The 17,066-nt window shown below is 39.9% G+C and overlaps 3 protein-coding genes across 3 annotated transcripts; 2 read left to right on the forward strand and 1 right to left on the reverse strand.

Annotated features, from left to right (window-relative positions):
• The first annotated feature begins 1,073 nt into the window (after positions 1-1,073).
• Positions 1,074-3,377, forward strand: fmoda (fibromodulin a). The gene is made up of 5 exons (XM_026306350.1): positions 1,074-1,439; positions 1,893-2,015; positions 2,122-2,262; positions 2,541-2,808; positions 3,226-3,377. The coding sequence occupies exons 1-5, from the start codon at positions 1,074-1,076 to the stop codon at positions 3,375-3,377; spliced, it is 1,050 nt and encodes a 349-aa protein (XP_026162135.1).
• A 3,184-nt stretch (positions 3,378-6,561) lies between these two features.
• On the forward strand, positions 6,562-11,436 carry slc6a14 (solute carrier family 6 member 14). Its single transcript, XM_026306365.1, has 15 exons — positions 6,562-6,653; positions 7,349-7,493; positions 7,587-7,718; positions 8,110-8,271; positions 8,524-8,629; positions 8,719-8,851; positions 9,143-9,283; positions 9,361-9,496; positions 9,642-9,734; positions 9,826-9,951; positions 10,056-10,174; positions 10,268-10,367; positions 10,444-10,553; positions 10,827-10,994; positions 11,150-11,436. Exons 1-15 carry the CDS (start codon positions 6,588-6,590, stop codon positions 11,303-11,305), a joined length of 1,893 nt encoding a protein of 630 aa, XP_026162150.1. The 5' UTR covers positions 6,562-6,587; the 3' UTR covers positions 11,306-11,436.
• Positions 11,437-12,583: 1,147 nt separating this feature from the next.
• On the reverse strand, positions 12,584-15,425 carry LOC113130062 (acidic mammalian chitinase-like). The gene is made up of 11 exons (XM_026306349.1): positions 15,401-15,425; positions 15,235-15,264; positions 14,947-15,148; positions 14,740-14,796; positions 14,487-14,652; positions 14,072-14,196; positions 13,857-13,980; positions 13,545-13,727; positions 13,321-13,440; positions 13,093-13,231; positions 12,584-13,010 (listed from the first exon to the last, which is right to left on the reverse strand). The coding sequence occupies exons 1-11, from the start codon at positions 15,423-15,425 to the stop codon at positions 12,730-12,732; spliced, it is 1,452 nt and encodes a 483-aa protein (XP_026162134.1). The 3' UTR covers positions 12,584-12,729.
• Between the last annotated feature and the right edge of the window lie 1,641 nt (positions 15,426-17,066).

Below are 17,066 nucleotides of genomic sequence, written 5' to 3' on the forward strand. Positions count from 1 at the left end.
GATCCACTGAAAGAATCAAAAACAAAAGAACAGTGGCCTTTTTAGGGTGAGGTAATATTGGGGTTCAGCAGAGAGGAGCTGTATGTGCTGTGCACAGATGGGAACAATCCCTCGCAGCCACTGCACCTCACATCAGTCAAAAAAGAGGCTCCCATCCAGGGGTGTGGGGCGCACAGGGCTGTGCCCGAATGAACAAAATGGGGTTCAGGTGGTTGGATAATGGGGTGGGAAAAAAAACAACAGTAAAGAGAAAGAGAGGAGGGTGGAGAAAGGGGATGGCAGAATGTAAACGAGAGGGGAGGAAAGTTTTTAACAAAGTGTTTGTCAGAGTTCCTTCCAGTCCTGAGCACATTCAGAGAGAAAGAGGGGAGGAGGGCCAGTCTCTTTGATCAGGTAGGTGTGGGCCCCGTGTGTGTGTGTGTGTGTGTGTGTGTGTTGTTTTTTTTTTTTTTAAATAAAATCTTATAGGAGATGAATACACACAAGAGGGTAGACTCATCACTTTGAACTTTTTTCTTCTGCAAAATCAGAGGGTACCTATAGGATATTTTCCCAGTTTCATTGTTGTGGTGAGAGCCACTTAGAAATCTTGCATTCATGACTAGGTTTTTCCTTTGCTCAGTGCTTCCTCCCTGGATTCCCCGTGGATTAATACCCCTAAGAATGCACCCCTCTGCACACAGTTATTTTTCTGAAACAAAATAGCTATCTGTACTGCATCTCTGTGAGATTGGCGTTGTGCTTAAGAGAAGGTATTCTTAACAGCTACTAGATTGCTCTTGAAAGATGTGAAAGTTTATGCTTTTCCAGAGTTTATTTCTTGACATTTTAGAGACTGAGAGACGTTTTATTCATTTATTTTTGCTAATTTGTCACAAACAAAGAACCTGTCCTCAACGGTCAAAGGGTCACTAGAATACAGACTTTATCATTAGTTTAATCTAAACTGTATCTCGTTCAGTGTTGTGGTGTGAATGACTTTTTCTTTTGGAATTTAATTTGAATTTGCTGTCTTTCTGTATTTTCTCCATGTTAGGAGATTCAAGATTCGTGGAGTCAAGATTCTTGTGAATATGACACTGTGTCAGGTGACTGTTTTCCTCTTTGCCCTGCTTCCACTCTCTCTCAATGGACAAGATCCCTTTGCCTGGCTGTATGGTTTGCAGGGCCAGAGATACTATTCTGACTCCCTGCAAACAAACACCAACGGAGGGGAGTGTCCTGATGAGTGTGACTGCCCCCCCACATTCCCTATTGCCATGTACTGTGATGGGCGGGGCTTGACAGTCATGCCAACTGTTCCATCCCATGTCAAGTATTTGTACCTCCAGAACAATGGCATCACAGCAGTGCCAGACTCAGCTCTGAATAATGCAACCAGTCTGGTGTGGCTTATGATGCACAACAACCAGCTGACATCTGAGGCTATTGGCAAAAAGGTAAGGTTTGGTGCAGTGATGCTGCGCTCAGTGGCTGTCAGATGGTGTCAGGCTGTGTAAGAAAAGAAAAAATAATTGCTACATATGTGACAAAATTTGGATTTTTTTTATATTATTGGAAATGCAGTTCTTTTTTAGTCCACCTGAAATTAACCTGTTTAAATACACAGAGTAGATGCTTTGTAAATCACATCCATGTAGTTGTGATTAAAAAAATCTAAAGACTAAAGGTAAAAATGTATATTGGTTCTAGCATTGTCTTTCCATGAATTTGTCATGGAAACTCGTTCCTATAAACCACATATGCATAGCAAGCTGTCACTATTATAGACTGTTCTTTTAATAATGAAAAACTGTTACCATTAAAATAAAAACAACACTTTTTCTATTTGAGTGTATTATTGAATGCACATATTAGTGAGCTGTTGATACTCCATATCATGTCATTCATAGGCATTCCTGAAGTTGGAGGGACTGGAGCGTTTTTATCTACAACACAACAATTTGACTAGTATTCCTCCCAACCTCCCTCGTTCTCTGCGAGACCTGAGAATCAATCATAACAGGATTGAGAAGGTAATGTTTGTCATATTTTGGTTTATGCAGCGCTCCTTTCTGTTCATGTTAAATGCTTTGGCATGTCAGAGATGCTAGACTTTAAATGATTGCCACTGTTGCCTAGGTAACACCTGTAGACCTAGAGGGAATGGATAACCTCACTATCCTGTATCTCCATGACAACGCTGTCACAGATATGAGCTCTTCGTTACAGTCACTGAAATCCCTCACACTGCTGGACATCAGTAGCAACAAGTTGACAAAGGTAAAAGGTCTGTGCACATACTGTCCCATTAAAGGTGCAATGTGTAAAATGTGGCTGCCTCTGTGAAAGGAGACCCGCTCACTCTGAAGATTTAAAAGGCTTATTCTGAGATTAAGAAAATGCAAAGGTTGATATTTTCTGGTGATTACTCACTACACATTTATGAATACTATATTCCATTTCTGCTAATAGATCATTTTAAACATAACACACTGAACCTTTAAGTGAGCAGATTATCTGCAGTCCACCCACAATATTTTTATTAACTGATCCCATAGGTCCCAAAGGAACTTCCTGAACAACTGCACCAGCTCTACCTGGATTCTAACTCCATTGACTCTCTACCAGAGGACTTCCTGGGCCATTTAACTCAGCTGCAGTATATCAGGATGGCCCATAACCAGCTCACAGACAAGGGCATCCCTCCCAACACCTTTAATGTGACAGGACTTGTGGAACTGGACTTGAGCTTTAACAAGCTGGAGAGAATCCCTCTAGTCAGCACCACACTGCAACATCTCTATCTGCAAGCCAACCAGATCAAAGGTGAAATACTCACATGGTTTATATAGCAGTTATATACACACATCTTTTTAGAAAACATATTCAATGCATTCAATATTTTTTAAATGTATTAAAGGCCCTAAAGGCATATTTTCATTTTTTTTCCTACATAAAGGAACACATGTTAGAATAGTTTGTTTATGTCACATGAGAGATTTTAGGACTTTCTCTGTCCTCTTGTCACTGGTTTGAAGTGGTTGGGGTTTAGTTGTGAAAAAGCGAAGCTTCCTGCATCCATGTACCAGCTGGGAACAGTTGATGACAGTGAAAGTGGATGTCTGGAGTAGTACAACTGGAGTAGTATATTGCATTAAACCTCTGGATATTTGACAACAGTCACAGATGTTAAAGTACAAACATAAATTCATTACCACCTATCTCTCTGTCTTGTGAATATAGAGTTCACCCTGGGTAGTTTCTGCAGTGTTGTGGATGTCACCAGTTTCTCCAAACTGCAGACGCTGCGGATGGATGGGAACGAAATCAGTCGTGAGGACATCCCTTCAGAGGCATCGCTCTGCCTGCGTCAGGCTTCCAGCATTGAAGTCTAAATATGTGGATGACACAGTTTGCAGCACCAACACAGCTCAAACACGCACCAACAGTGTGGCGCTTTATTTTTGTGACAGGTGCTAATACCAAAGCCCAACAGGGACAAGGATGTCCCTGTTGTTTAATACCAACAGTAGGGGGCAGTAGTTAATATCCAATATTCACACCATAGTGAGAGCAAAGACTTTCATACAGTATGTGGCAATGACCAACAGATGTTACAGAAGCTTTACCAGACATTTTTCTTAAAAATGCCTTAAAAATGCTTCTTAATATCTTAATAATTAGACTGTTAATCTTAGTTGTTATTATCTCACTTCATTTGGTAAATGAGCCTTTATCAACTAAATCCACTATATAAGGTATATAAGACACATGAGGCACACATGATATTTCATTATTAATAATAATCTCACCCTGGTCCTCCTTGTATGTTGCTGTGAAGATCAATGATCTTTGTAACCAGTTTTAAAGTTTTTAAGCTGTTAAGTTTTTATCTCTCCCTTTCCATCATTGTGTTGCTTCATGCCATTCATTATATTGTCTGGTAAGCTGATGATAAACATACAGTATGTGTGTAGCATGTGTAATGTGATTTAATATTAGTAGCTATACTGTATAATACACTAATACACTATACTATAGTACCTGCTGCATGAAAATACATTATTGCAGTGTGGCACAGTGGGCCACACTGTGTTTTTTAAAGCTGTGACCTCTTGTGTTTCTCTAGAAATGTTACTTTTCATTTTGCACAGTGAAATAAACTTTCCTTAGATACATAGAAAGACCTTGGTACCATAAAAATATCTCTGTTCTGTACTGCAATGAATCAAACATACAGAGGTATTCAACTGTTATGATTCTTGAGTTACTTCATTGCATGGATTGATTATCTTACTGATAGTAAGAGTATATGTTTGTGAGCCTATTGCAGAAATGGATGAAAGTTGACCACTGCACTTTTTGTGTTCTTCACACAGCACTATATTTTCATGTCTTTGTGTGTGATGTTGGTGCTTTTGTTCAAGAAACAGACAACGTGCAGCAAAGACAACACTGAAGCTTTTGTTTATATTTTGTTTACAGCCATTTCTTAGCAGAAACAGAATATAGTATTTATAAATATGTTGTCATTAGGTTGTAATCACCAGAAAACACCAACTTTTTTAATTTTAGGATAAGCCTTTAAAATCTACATATGGAGCAGGTCTCCTTTCACAGAGGCAGCCATGTTGTGCTGCCATGTTTCTACAGTAGCCTAGAATGAACAAACCAAATACTGGATCTACACAGGAAATCATGTTTAGTTTTTGGGCTATAGTGGGTTCAGGTGGATTTAACTATCCCAAAAGAGACCAGAGCAGCATGAATAACACCCAGCTGAAATGTTAGGTCCAGTGCCACATCTTAAATGATCAAGTCTTTACACATGACACCTTTAAATGATACAGCAATTCTGCTATTATTTGAATTAAGGGTGAAGTATGTGGATATGTTCTGTCAGTGTTGCATTTTAACACATAGTGTTAAATCCACATAGTGTTAAATCCACAATGTAATGGAATCTTCAATGTGATAGTGAATGTGACCAGCTTCATGAAATATTGATTAATTGTTTATACAGTTGATTATCATTGAGTCTCCTATTGGAGATGTAAACTGCTGTTGATGGAAATGTAGCAGGAGCCAATTTATTGTTACTTTCTTAATCATATGCTGTCATCTGAATTTAAAGACTGGGATTTGTGCATATGTGTTAGTCAAACTCTGACACTGTGACAGGTGATCTCTTGGATCAGGGCTTTACTCTAGTTGCAGTATTTCTCTCTGCTGCTATGTTTTGTAATCTGCGGCCACACCAGCAGATACCATCATTACGGCTAATTAAGGGTTTGGAGTGTGTAGGTTGTGGCCACACGTCACTGACCAAAATGTACCCAAAAGAGCATCAAAGCAGAGGTCATTGCACACTGAGCAGAGATAAAGCCTACGCCCTGTGTGTGCAACTAACAAGAGGTCATCAGTATCATTTAACACGCATAGAATCTAGAGTGATTGAAAAAGCAGAGCAATGACAACATGTGACGCACCTGCACTGTTTCTCCAGTGTGCATTTTATTTGCAGATTACAGCCAAGCAGTTTTAAGTATAGGGTTAGTTTATACATTTATTAGATGGAGAAATTGAAGAGATGATAGAAAATGGGCTGGAAAATTAGAAGTGACAGAGAGAAACCAATTCAGATGCAGCAAAGGCCCCATGCTGGATTCAGTCCAGGGACGTGGCAGATCATACTCACAGCTTTGTCACTAGGGTGCTGCTTTGTTACTGAAATACTGTTCATAAGTCTGTTCCTTCTTTGTCACAGATATTTAAAAAATAGATCAACTGAATGATCCGTACAAACAAAAGTCTAATTATCACCCAAAAAACTGACATTACTGGTATATTATATAATGTGGAAAATTAAGTTTGTTAATATATAATATATATATTTGTTATATATAAAACAGCTGCAGACTAAAATGTTACAAGTCCAACACACTGTGTCACTGGTCACATCATCTCACAGTGTTGTGGTCACTTCATCAGGCTGTGATTACAGGTGACACAAACATGCACACGCTAACAGTATAGTGATTATGTGGAGATGCCGTTGCCCAAGTTGAGGTCTGTCTATCATCAGTCACACAGGTGGCTTTAGGGAGTAGCTGTGAAGTCACTCTCCTGAGTCATACATGCACAACACAGTAATTCACTGTGTCGGGTCACTGGACACTGAGCAACAGTCACAACTACACTGCTTTGTCTGTTTTGTTAATGCAGACAATTTAATGTTGTTTAACCCTGTAACAAGCTGAGATAAGGAGTTATATATATATATAACAAGTATGCACTTGATTAAAAGCATGATATTGTAGAGAAAGCAACATTTATCTGCTTTATGATAGTAAGTGGGTGTAGATGTCACTGAGGTTATTAAGAGTGAGTGTTAGTCACATCCTTTTTTAAATCACGATTCCAGTTAAAAAGATATTAATTGTGCATTTGCACAGCGAGGTCTTTGGTGTTGTGGGGCAGGGTTTAGGTGTGTGATTGGCTGGAAAACATCACTCCCTTGTCTGTTGAGGTTGGGGACTTTAAAACAGACATGTCTTAGAGATTTGAACTTCTTCTACACAGATTTAACCAGCAGGTGAACGGACATGAGGAAATACGGCTGGAACAGTTTCAAGGATTTAATTTTCAGAAATCCTGCCGTTGCCAACCAGGTAGGACAGCCAGACTTTCACCTGATAATTTAGACTATATAATACAATGAATTAGAATGAATGAATTAGACACTTGCCTGTTTTTCCAGTTAGAAATACAAATTAAATACTGTTTGCTTAGTTTAGTGTGTAATTTAGAAAAATCCTTCATTTTCTTGTAATGAATTTAGATTTTTAGTGCAAACGTTTTAATCCATTACCCATCCATTGAGGCTTTTAATATAGATTATATAGTTTTCATTTATCAATTAAATTCATACAAAGTGTAATAAAGTAAACCAAACCTAAATCTAATCACTGTTTGCAGCTCTCCCCTTTGCCCATAAACCAGCAGCAGTTTTCTTTGTTTTGACCTGCACACAGTTTCTCCTGGTACTTTGCAGCACCTTTACCTTAGATAAGAGTTTAAAACACCTTAAGTGCTTAAACCTTCTGCACAGCTCTGTATAATATGACTATAAAAAACTGGCCACTGTAGAACTAATGCCTTAATGTTAATGGAGCTGATATGATCTTTTCCTTGCAATGTGAGTCAAAAACAGAACCTTTTCCTAAAATATCAGTAGAATATTAGAGTGTTGAGAAATATTTACTGTAGTTGTATTTCGAAAGATGTTACAGGTGCACTAGATCAAATCAGGAACATTTTACAGCTTTTCCCGCTTTAATAGGCTTTCAATCATTTCACTGAGCAGGACCCACATGTGAATGATGGGGATGAGAATATTGAACGTGGAAACTGGGCCAGCAAGAGGGAGTACATCTTGTCCACAATTGGATATGCTGTTGGACTGGGAAATATCTGGAGATTTCCATATTTGGCCTACAAGAATGGAGGGGGTATGTTATTGGTAGGAATCCCATTTGATAGCATTGCTTGTTAGAAATTATCTTCTTTTATTCCTCTTCCACTCACTCTTTCATTTTGAACAGGTGCCTTTCTCATTCCCTATTTTGTGATGTTGGTGGTGACTGGAATCCCTCTTTTCTTCATGGAAAGTGCCTTCGGTCAGTTCTGCAGCCAAGGGCCAATTAACATATGGAGAGCAGTGCCAATACTGCAGGGTAAGAGGCTATTCACTTTCTGTAAAAGATCAGTCGGGTACATCTTCAGATGAAAATGTCAAACGTGATAGATTTAATGCGGCTGTTGCTTAATGGTCAATAGTGCAGCCAAAACCTTTATGACCACCGACTTCAGAAGAGAGCTTGTTTGTTTGGTTTTAAGGCTTTAGGGCAAAACTGTTGATTACTGTGTATCTATGACAATAAAATATAATGTGAGTCAAGTAAGACATGTCTGACATTTTAGCACACACTCTGTCAGACAGCTCCTGTAATCATCCCCAGTGCACACACACACATACCGCCCCAAATGAAGCCTTTCAGCTAGAGCCTTAACAAAGACGTTTTTACAAAGCAACAGTTCCTTAAAATGTCTCTTTTACCTCTCCAGGTGTTGGTGTTGCCATGGTTATGGTGACTCTAATAGTATCAATTTACTATAACGTCATCATCGCCTACAGCCTGTACTACATGTTTGCCTCCTTCCAGTCTCCTCTGCCGTGGTCCAGCTGCCTCAGTTGGGCTGACAGTAACTGCAGCATTACACCTATAGGTGCCGTTTTATAATCTCCTATTGTTGGGAATAGGTGTTCATCATATCTGCTGTTTGGTGGACTTTTATGGACTTTTATGGGATTGAGTGATAACAGTAACAATATATCAGAATGAATCTGACTGTCTGAAAGACTATAAAGTCTTATTAATTGCACTTTCAATTAACTGTCTTCCTCCACTTCCAGCTTCTGATTGGCTGATCCAGGTGTGCTTTTACATGCAGTAGAATTCACATCCTTTCCTTTTCTAGTGAACAGTAGTGTTTTAGTGGCCAACTGGACTCAGGAAAACACCACTTTCTCTTCGTCCAACATGACCACAGTTCCAGGGCAGAGTCCGAGTGAGCAGTACTGGGAGTAAGAATCACATGTTCGTGCCAACAAGCATAGATACAGACATTTGTCCTGCTGCTGTGGCTGTACAGTCAGATGTCTCTCCTCCCCAGCTGTGTGGCTCTGCAGAGATCCAGCGGTCTGGGTGAAACGGGACGAGTAGTTTGGCACTTGGCCCTCTGTCTGCTGCTGAGCTCCACACTTGTCGCTGCAGCGCTCATCAGAGGCATCAAGTCATCAGGAAAAGTAAGTCATCATCCACTTCAAATCAAATCATCATGGCAAATCCTCATCCACAGTTTTGTACGTCAGGACCAGGGGATATATCAGACCTACTGAAGGAATCAATGGCCACAAATCAGTTTCGTCAGTTCTGTCTGAAGAGTTTTCTTGCAATATAACACAAGCAACTCTGCACTTATCTACACGGCTTATAGCATTTACAGTTTATGCTTGAAATGCCCATTCATCCATGCAAGAAAATGCAAAGGACTTCATTACTTTTTTATAATGGAAGCACATTGCTTTTGTCCCCAGGTTGTGTATTTTACAGCTACATTTCCGTATGTAGTGATTGTAATCTTGCTGGTCAGAGGCGTGACGCTTGAAGGAGCAAGAGATGGGATAGAGTTCTACATCGGCTCCCAATCCAATTTAACTAAACTGACTGATGCACAGGTAGGAAATGAAGTGTTCAGGTACAACACATGGAAGTGATGAACATAACAGATGAAAGCATGACTGTGTGTTTTTAGGTGTGGAAAGATGCAGCAACTCAGACCTTCTACTCTCTCTCTATTGGCTGGGGTGGAGTCATGACGCTTGCCTCCTATAACAACTTCCACAACAATGTGTTCAAGGACTCATTTGTTGTAACACTTACTAATGCTGGTAGGAGCACAGCTAGCAATATTATTTAAAGGCATTTAATATATATATTTTATAAGAAGGGATATGTAAAGTACATTTTTACCATGAAACAATTTAATGAATGGTTTCCTTTTGGCATTTATCACTCGGTATTTTCATCTCTTAGGAACCAGTGTGCTGGCAGGGTTTGCCATATTTTCAATCTTGGGTCATATGGCTCAAATCTACAAAATGCCTGTTGAAGAAGTGGTGAAGGAAGGTCAGATAGAAACATCATCTGGGCACCATTTAGCAAAAATGTAGAAGACTGCCAGGTGGCGTCTGATGTCTTCTTTTTTTCCTTTGTGAAGGATTTGGCCTGGCATTCATTGCGTATCCAGATGCTTTGTCTAAGCTTCCTATTTCCCCTCTGTGGTCCATTTTGTTCTTCTTCATGCTTTTTACTGTTGGTCTGGACTCTCAGTTTGCAGGAATAGGTGAGATCTTAAGTTGTCCCTCACTGTTTTGTTTGTATAACTTTCTTATGGCTCTTATGGCACACTGCTGTAACTGCCGTATTCTCATCTCTCTTGTTTATTAGAGGTGATCACCACCTGCCTACTCGATGCCTTCCCTAAAACCTTCAAAACCAAACGTGCCTTATTGACTATAACAACATGTGCCATCCTGTACTTCCTGGGCCTACCGTGTGTCACACAGGTAACCCTGCCAAAGAATAAGTTTAAGTTGCTATTGTCTGACATAAGTTAATCTGCTGTATGTGTTTGGTTTGGTTTGGTGTGTTTGAGATAGGCAGGCATATACTGGGTGACCCTAATCGACCAGTATGTCGCCAGCTGGGTGCTGCTAATTTTGGCCCTCCTGGAGATCATTGGTGTCTGCTACATATATGGTAAATTTGATGATTAGTGGAAATAAACACAAATAAGCTGTGTACTGTACATGTGTATCCTTCTCATACTTCACAGGAGGGAATCGTTTTATTAAAGACATTGAGATGATGCTTGGAAATAAAAGTTTCACTTTCTGGCTGTGGTGGAGAGCATGTTGGTTCTTTATCAGCCCCTGTATCATAGTGGTGAGTATAACCTTACACAATACTCCTATATGTTGATCAGTGTCAGTTTAATGAAGAATTATTGTCTCTAAAGCTAAACAAAGATCATGAGAAGTGTGCCCCATTATCTGCCATCACCTTTTGATTAAATACAGATTTGACGTTTGTTTGTTTCCTTTTGAACAAATTAAAAAGAAGTGAATAAATAAATGCACCTACATCCAGATGTGTACGTTCAGATTCAACCTCCTCACACATTGCATCATGTTCTGATTATGTTTGCTGAATGTCTAGGTGATCCTGGTCTGGTCTCTGATGGCGTTTACACCACCCTCCTATGGAACGGTCCCATTTCCAGCTTGGGGCTTGGCTCTGGGCTGGTGCATGGCTGTACTGGTCCTGCTCTGGATCCCAGCCATAGCTGTGTATAAGCTGACAAGAGGAAAGGGAAGCCCCTGGAAGGTGTGTGTGCATGTGTGTGTGAAATATAGTAGATTATAACACTGTTCTCGTCTTTGTCTACATTTTTTAAAGTGCCACAAAGTTGTTGTCCTCTGATTTTTTCCATAGAAGCCAGTGCTCTCTAGAAAAAAATCCTAATTTCTCCCTTCCCACAGCGTCTGAAGTCATTGTGCTCTCCATCTGAAGAATGGCATCCCTATTTGGATGTCCATCGAGGAGAACGTTACTCTGAAGAACGGTGTCGTCACAAAAAAAGTCCTAAAAGAAGACCAGAAGTAAATGTTACTGTAATCTCTAGCTCATGGCTCTAATGGGCATTTTTGTTTACATGTTACTTTTTTCCTTTTATTGAAGCAGTGTGCTGCACCAGCTTAAATATGCCCTGTACTAAAAGATGAAGTTACTTAAAGCGATACTTAAACTCCAGCAGGCAGATAATAACTTAAATACACATCTATAGGAAATTGCAAATATTTTATAATATTAATATTTTACTTTTCAGAGGCCAAAATTCACTTTTGGCCTACTACTGTACCTTCAGTGGAACATATTTGTCTCTTTAGCTCTTTTTCCATGTTGTGTTCTACTTCATTACCTGCTGGCACAGGTAGCATACAATAAGGTTATGTGAGGTTGTGTGTTAACAGTAAAACAAGTACAAACAAGCAATGAACTAAAACAAAGAGTATTGGGTGAAAGCAACAGTAATGACAGCAATACTTTAGGGCTTCAGAATCAGATAATGTCTCTTATTTTGTCAGTGATCCATGGACTTTTTACAGTTCTGACTATTCTATCACTAATGCCTGTGTGTAGCTTTGTGTAAATTAACTGAATCCTCTGTTCATCATCTCTGATAATCTGCAATAAATATCTTATTTCTATTTCTGTATATAATCACTAGTCATTACAAGACTGTGGGAACTAATTTTGTTTTTGAAGGCACATTAAAAACACCATGTGAAAGGATTCAACTCTGCCTGTAATTAAATAGGCTGGGATCACTACAGAAGGTTCCTAGACAAGTAAACAAAACATGACAGTTAAACATGATTAACTTGACAAATTTACACCAGTATCACAAATCCAACCCTGCTGTGCATCACGACGGAGAAGGAAAGCAACCCAGACGGATTTTATTCATCATAATGTGATCAAACAGTTGTTTGTTTTATTGATTATTTGGTAGTACGGTCAGTTTAAATAAAAGTCTACAATCAATATTAGTTTGTGGTTGTATTATATTATCTATAATATTTTGTCACTTTGCATTTGATGTGATGATTACATGACAGTCTCAGCTCTTCTCAGCTCTCTTCTTTTTAAAGGTTGCAACAGTCGCTGCATTTAATCATCTTTAGGACAGAGGGAAACCTGCAACATCTTTTATTTTGGGTTCAGTAGTTTTGAGCTAATTTGCTTAAGTTGTTTGTTGGATTTTTCCAACAATCAATAAAATTAGCAAATTAGTAATCCATTCTCCCTATGTATTGCATGAGCAATCGTGCAACCTATTTTTGCTGATTTGTGGTTTTATGATTTTACCAAAAAAACACACAAAGAAAAACATCAGAGCACTGAAGTTGCTTTAAATGCCATATTTATTTAGTAGATCAGTCATGCATGTTAGACAACTGTTCTTGCATGGGTCTTAGTTGGATGGTCTTATGTTACATGATAGTTGACCCAGCTCGTAACTTAAGAACAACTGGTATAAAGTTTGGTCAAGGAGCATCTAAGCCCAGTTGCAGCACTTGCAGCTGTTATCGAACACCAGGCCGACAGCACAGTGTTGGGTGTAGGTCTTTCCCTGGTTGCACTCATAGAAGTTGTTCTTGTTGCTTGGGTCTGGGTAGAGCCCGTTAGCCTTTCCAGCGCAGAAGCCAGATCCTGTGCTTCCACCACTGCTGCCACCACTGCTGCTGCCACCACCGCTGCTGCCACCACCGCCAGGCTGGGGCTGAGGCTGATGGGTTGGTGTGACTGGAGGCAGAGGGTTAGGACGAGAACTGCAGGCTGAGGAGGTAAATGAAAAAAGTTAAAAAATGAAAACAACCTCTTTATGTTCATGATCCGAGAATATATGGTTCATACGTACAAGTTCCGGTTCCCAGTCCACTCTTGATGGTGTTGATCAGGGGGTATCTTCCCTGGCCACAGAAAGTGCCACTGAAGTCATCCAGATCCAGACTCCACACCATGGCTCCACCAAAACCGCTCTGCTTCAACCACTGAATCTGTAGTGGACGAGATGTGAAAACAAGTTGTCACCACACCCTCAGACACAGACCTCGGACACTTCTCTTAATGATCTTTGATTTTATACCTTGATCTGGAAGCTCTTGACATTGTCATATCCAACCCAGATTCCCTGGTTGTAGGCATATGGCACATCCTGGGGGTCGTCCCAAGCCTGGGTGGCTCCCTGCTTCAGGAAAGTGCAGATCTGATGGCAGGGAGAGAATTAAAGTTAACAATTTACACAATACCCACGTCCTGCCTTATATACATATGCACGCACAGAGGGTCAGTAAAAAAAAAAGTGCATACCTCATAGTAGGCCCAGAAGCCACTCTGACGGGTGAAAGGTCCAGCAGGTCCGGGTCCACTGGCAGGAGCTCCTACAGCTGTGTTAGAGGAAGCCAGACGGAAGGTGTGGCCATAGGTGGGGAAACCAACCAACAGCTTCTCTGCTGGGGCACCATTGCTCTTCCAGTAGTTCATTGCATAGTCCTGTACATGAGAGAGCACAGACTAGTGTGAGTGTCTGTTCCTTAATGTCAATTTTCTGTTCCTGCACAGAAGAAGAAAAATGTTTTAGATTAAAAAAAAAAAAAAAAAAAAAAGGATCCCTTCACTCACCACATTGAAGTAGATCATGGATCCCTGGTCAGCAGGGCCCTTGTACAGAGGACTGTTCTCTCCAACATTCTGCTCCCAGGAACCGTGGAAGTCATAGGTCATGACGTGGAAGTAGTCCAGCACACTGGCAGACATGAGGATAAATGTTTATCAGCTAGGTACTGTGCAAATTATGTAAGGATATGTAATGTTTGCATGTGTGATCAGGTGCTTACGCTCCAATCTGGGCAATCTGGTATCCAGAGTCGATGGTTCCCTTTCCAGCAGAGACAGCAGCCGTCAGCAGCAGACGAGGACGGTTGGTCTTCTTACCCTCTGCCTCGAAGGCACTCATCAATTCCTATGGATGCATGCAGAGAGAGAAACGTTTGCAGTTGCTACTGTACATGCCTTTTTCCCCACACTGAGAATGTTTTGTACTTATAAGACTCATTTTAATGGGATCTGAGAAACAACATGTAACTTGTTCTGATGGATTGCCTGGAAGGATTTATTAGCAAAAGTGCTTAGAAGGTGAAACCCTTTACGAACATTACAGTCTTACATATACAGTATGTATATAACTTACAAAACAAAAATGTCTGAAATGGCCTCTAATTGTATATGAGAAATTATTTATGTATCACCAACCTGGACCAGGACGGTGTAGCGCTCCTTATCCTGAGGTGGGGAGCCACGAGAGCCAGGGTACTCCCAGTCAATATCCAGACCATCAAACTCATACTGACGCAGGAATGTGATCACGCTGTTGATGAAGGTCTGACGATTGGCAGCAGAGGAAACCATAGCTGTGAACCTGTGGACAGTGAAACAGTCAGAGCGCTCCTACAGTACCCAAGTTCCTCTTGAAGTGAATACTGATTCTCGTTTCATTGCTGCTTACTTCTGAGTACCAAAGTTCCATCCACCAATGGCCAGCAGAGTCTTCAGGTCGCTGTTCCTATAAGCAGCAAGAACAGGCACTTTTCATACTTAATCTCTTTGTTCATGTATGTTTATATGCACTAAAGTGTGTTTTCATGCATGTTTATAGGTATTAAAGTGTGACGCTGGAGTCATATGTTCACTATGACCATGTGTGTGTACTAACTGGTTCTTCAGGGCCTGGAACTGTCCATAGAGTTTCTCATCATCCCACTCGTAGGTCTTGATCATGTTGTTGTCCATTCCAGCAAAGGCATAGATGAGGTGGTCACAGAGACATGGGTCGATGTTGGTGGGGAAATACTTTCCTGCTCCAGGACGGTACTGTCCCCAGTTAGTGAAATAACAGGAGAGGATGTAGGATGATCCTGCAGCACATGGAAGAATTGCTTTCACGTTATGTTACCAACTTGAGAATCTACAGCAACAATGCGTGGAAAGAGGATGCAATTACCTAGCTGCACGTGCAGCAGGAGAGCCAGTCCTGCAGAGAAAAGAGACAATTACAGCAGGTGAGGAAAATGCAGAATCAGTGTTCATGATGTACAAAACAAAATGAAGTTAAAATGTCTGTACTAGCAAAATCTGAAAGATTTTTTTGAGCAAGGAGCTCATCTTACCAGCACAGATGAGTAGTTTTCCCATTTTGCCTCTGTACAATGAACTGAAGACCAGCAGGCTCTTTTATAGTCCTTGCTTCCACCCCATATCTGCATTGCTTTTGAAATATATCTGATGTTGTTTGACTAATCAGCAAAATAGTAAAGTCAAGATCATTCATTTGTTTGGGAAAGACCAGTGTTTCTCTGGATGTATGGAAAATGATGATAACCTTCAAATGCCTTTTGATAATGATATTAGTTTAAGTGAGATAGTTTCAAGGTTAGTTATGTTGTGAGGACATTTTACATGTTCGATATTTTAAATTAAGCTTTTAAATATTAGGACTATGACTTAATATAATTATTGAAATTTACAAAGTCTGTACAACTTTTTATGACATAAATGAATTTTTAAGTATGTAAGTTGTTTGATAGTGATGTTTATTGCTACATGGCTTATCATGTTTAGACACTGATTAATTTCACATATCTTAGTCTGACATTTAAAATGGAAATATGCTTTTTGTCCTTTACTGCCCTTGAATCTGCAGTTTGGTGATTGTTATACAACGTGCATTGTCAAATTGGTCTTATAGCGGCTGTGTATCGCAAAATCTTCATTAACAGGCACCAATTATGTTTAATGTTTCACACTGAAAGTGCCAGTTACGCTCCATCTGTGAAAGTTCAGTTACTGTTAGTTCATTAAAGGGAACACATTTTCCTCTAAAAAGGTTGATAAATTTAAAAGCCAACTTTCAATCTACGAGCAGTTTGACGTTTATCTCTATTTTACAGCACACCAGTCATTTAGAGGGAAACAATCACTGTTTAATTTATCAGCTATAAAAAATGTGATTTATAAATAAAACTTGATAAAAACAAATCCATGTAGTATTTAAATAGTTATAGGGATGGAATGGGCTCAGGCACTGGTGGCAGTAAAAATTAAAGGGATGACCAAAGTCATTAGGATTAATCCTCTGTGGGTGTCGGGTAATGGTACAAATCAAGTCTGTTAAAGAGGTGAGTTGTGTCTCAGTCTGGACCAAAGTGATGGTCTGGCTGACATTTCCATCCCCAGAGCTACACCACTAGATACTAGGTACATCGTCAACTCTGACAGTATTTGCAGTGTTTACTGGCATCATGCAGATTTTCATACAATGCCGCTAAATTTCATTTCTAATACACGACGGCTCAGCCAGCCTTTGGCTTCACAGTTAGTTCTGTCCTTGCTTTCAGTTCTTATACCCATTAAATATCATTTGAATGGTGACACCACACTGCTCAGTACTAAACCGCTTGATAAACACTGGGCGAAAAACTTATTGCACAAGCGTTTCAGCATGTTGCAGCTCATTTAACCCATGCTAGTGTATATATTTTCATTGTTCTGTGTGGTTGCAGTGCTGTTGCATCATTACTCATATGGCAATGCTCTAAGGGGACTCATTGTAAAGAATTTAACTTTTTTTAATGTGTACTTTATCAAACTCACTGTAGCGTTCACTGCTGTCGGGGCACTGCAGGTTTTTGAGGGTGTTTTGAAATGTTCCTTTGGGGTTTTTCTGTCAGTAGAACTTTTATGAATGTTACTGAGTAAATGTTTAGAAACACAACCTAAATTCAGTTGTCGGTTTACAAGATACACCAACATGAAACTAATGCAATCCTCTAACAA

The sequence above is a fragment of the Mastacembelus armatus genome, chromosome 5 (assembly GCF_900324485.2).
Source record: "Mastacembelus armatus chromosome 5, fMasArm1.2, whole genome shotgun sequence".
NCBI classification, from domain to species: domain Eukaryota; kingdom Metazoa; phylum Chordata; class Actinopteri; order Synbranchiformes; family Mastacembelidae; genus Mastacembelus; species Mastacembelus armatus.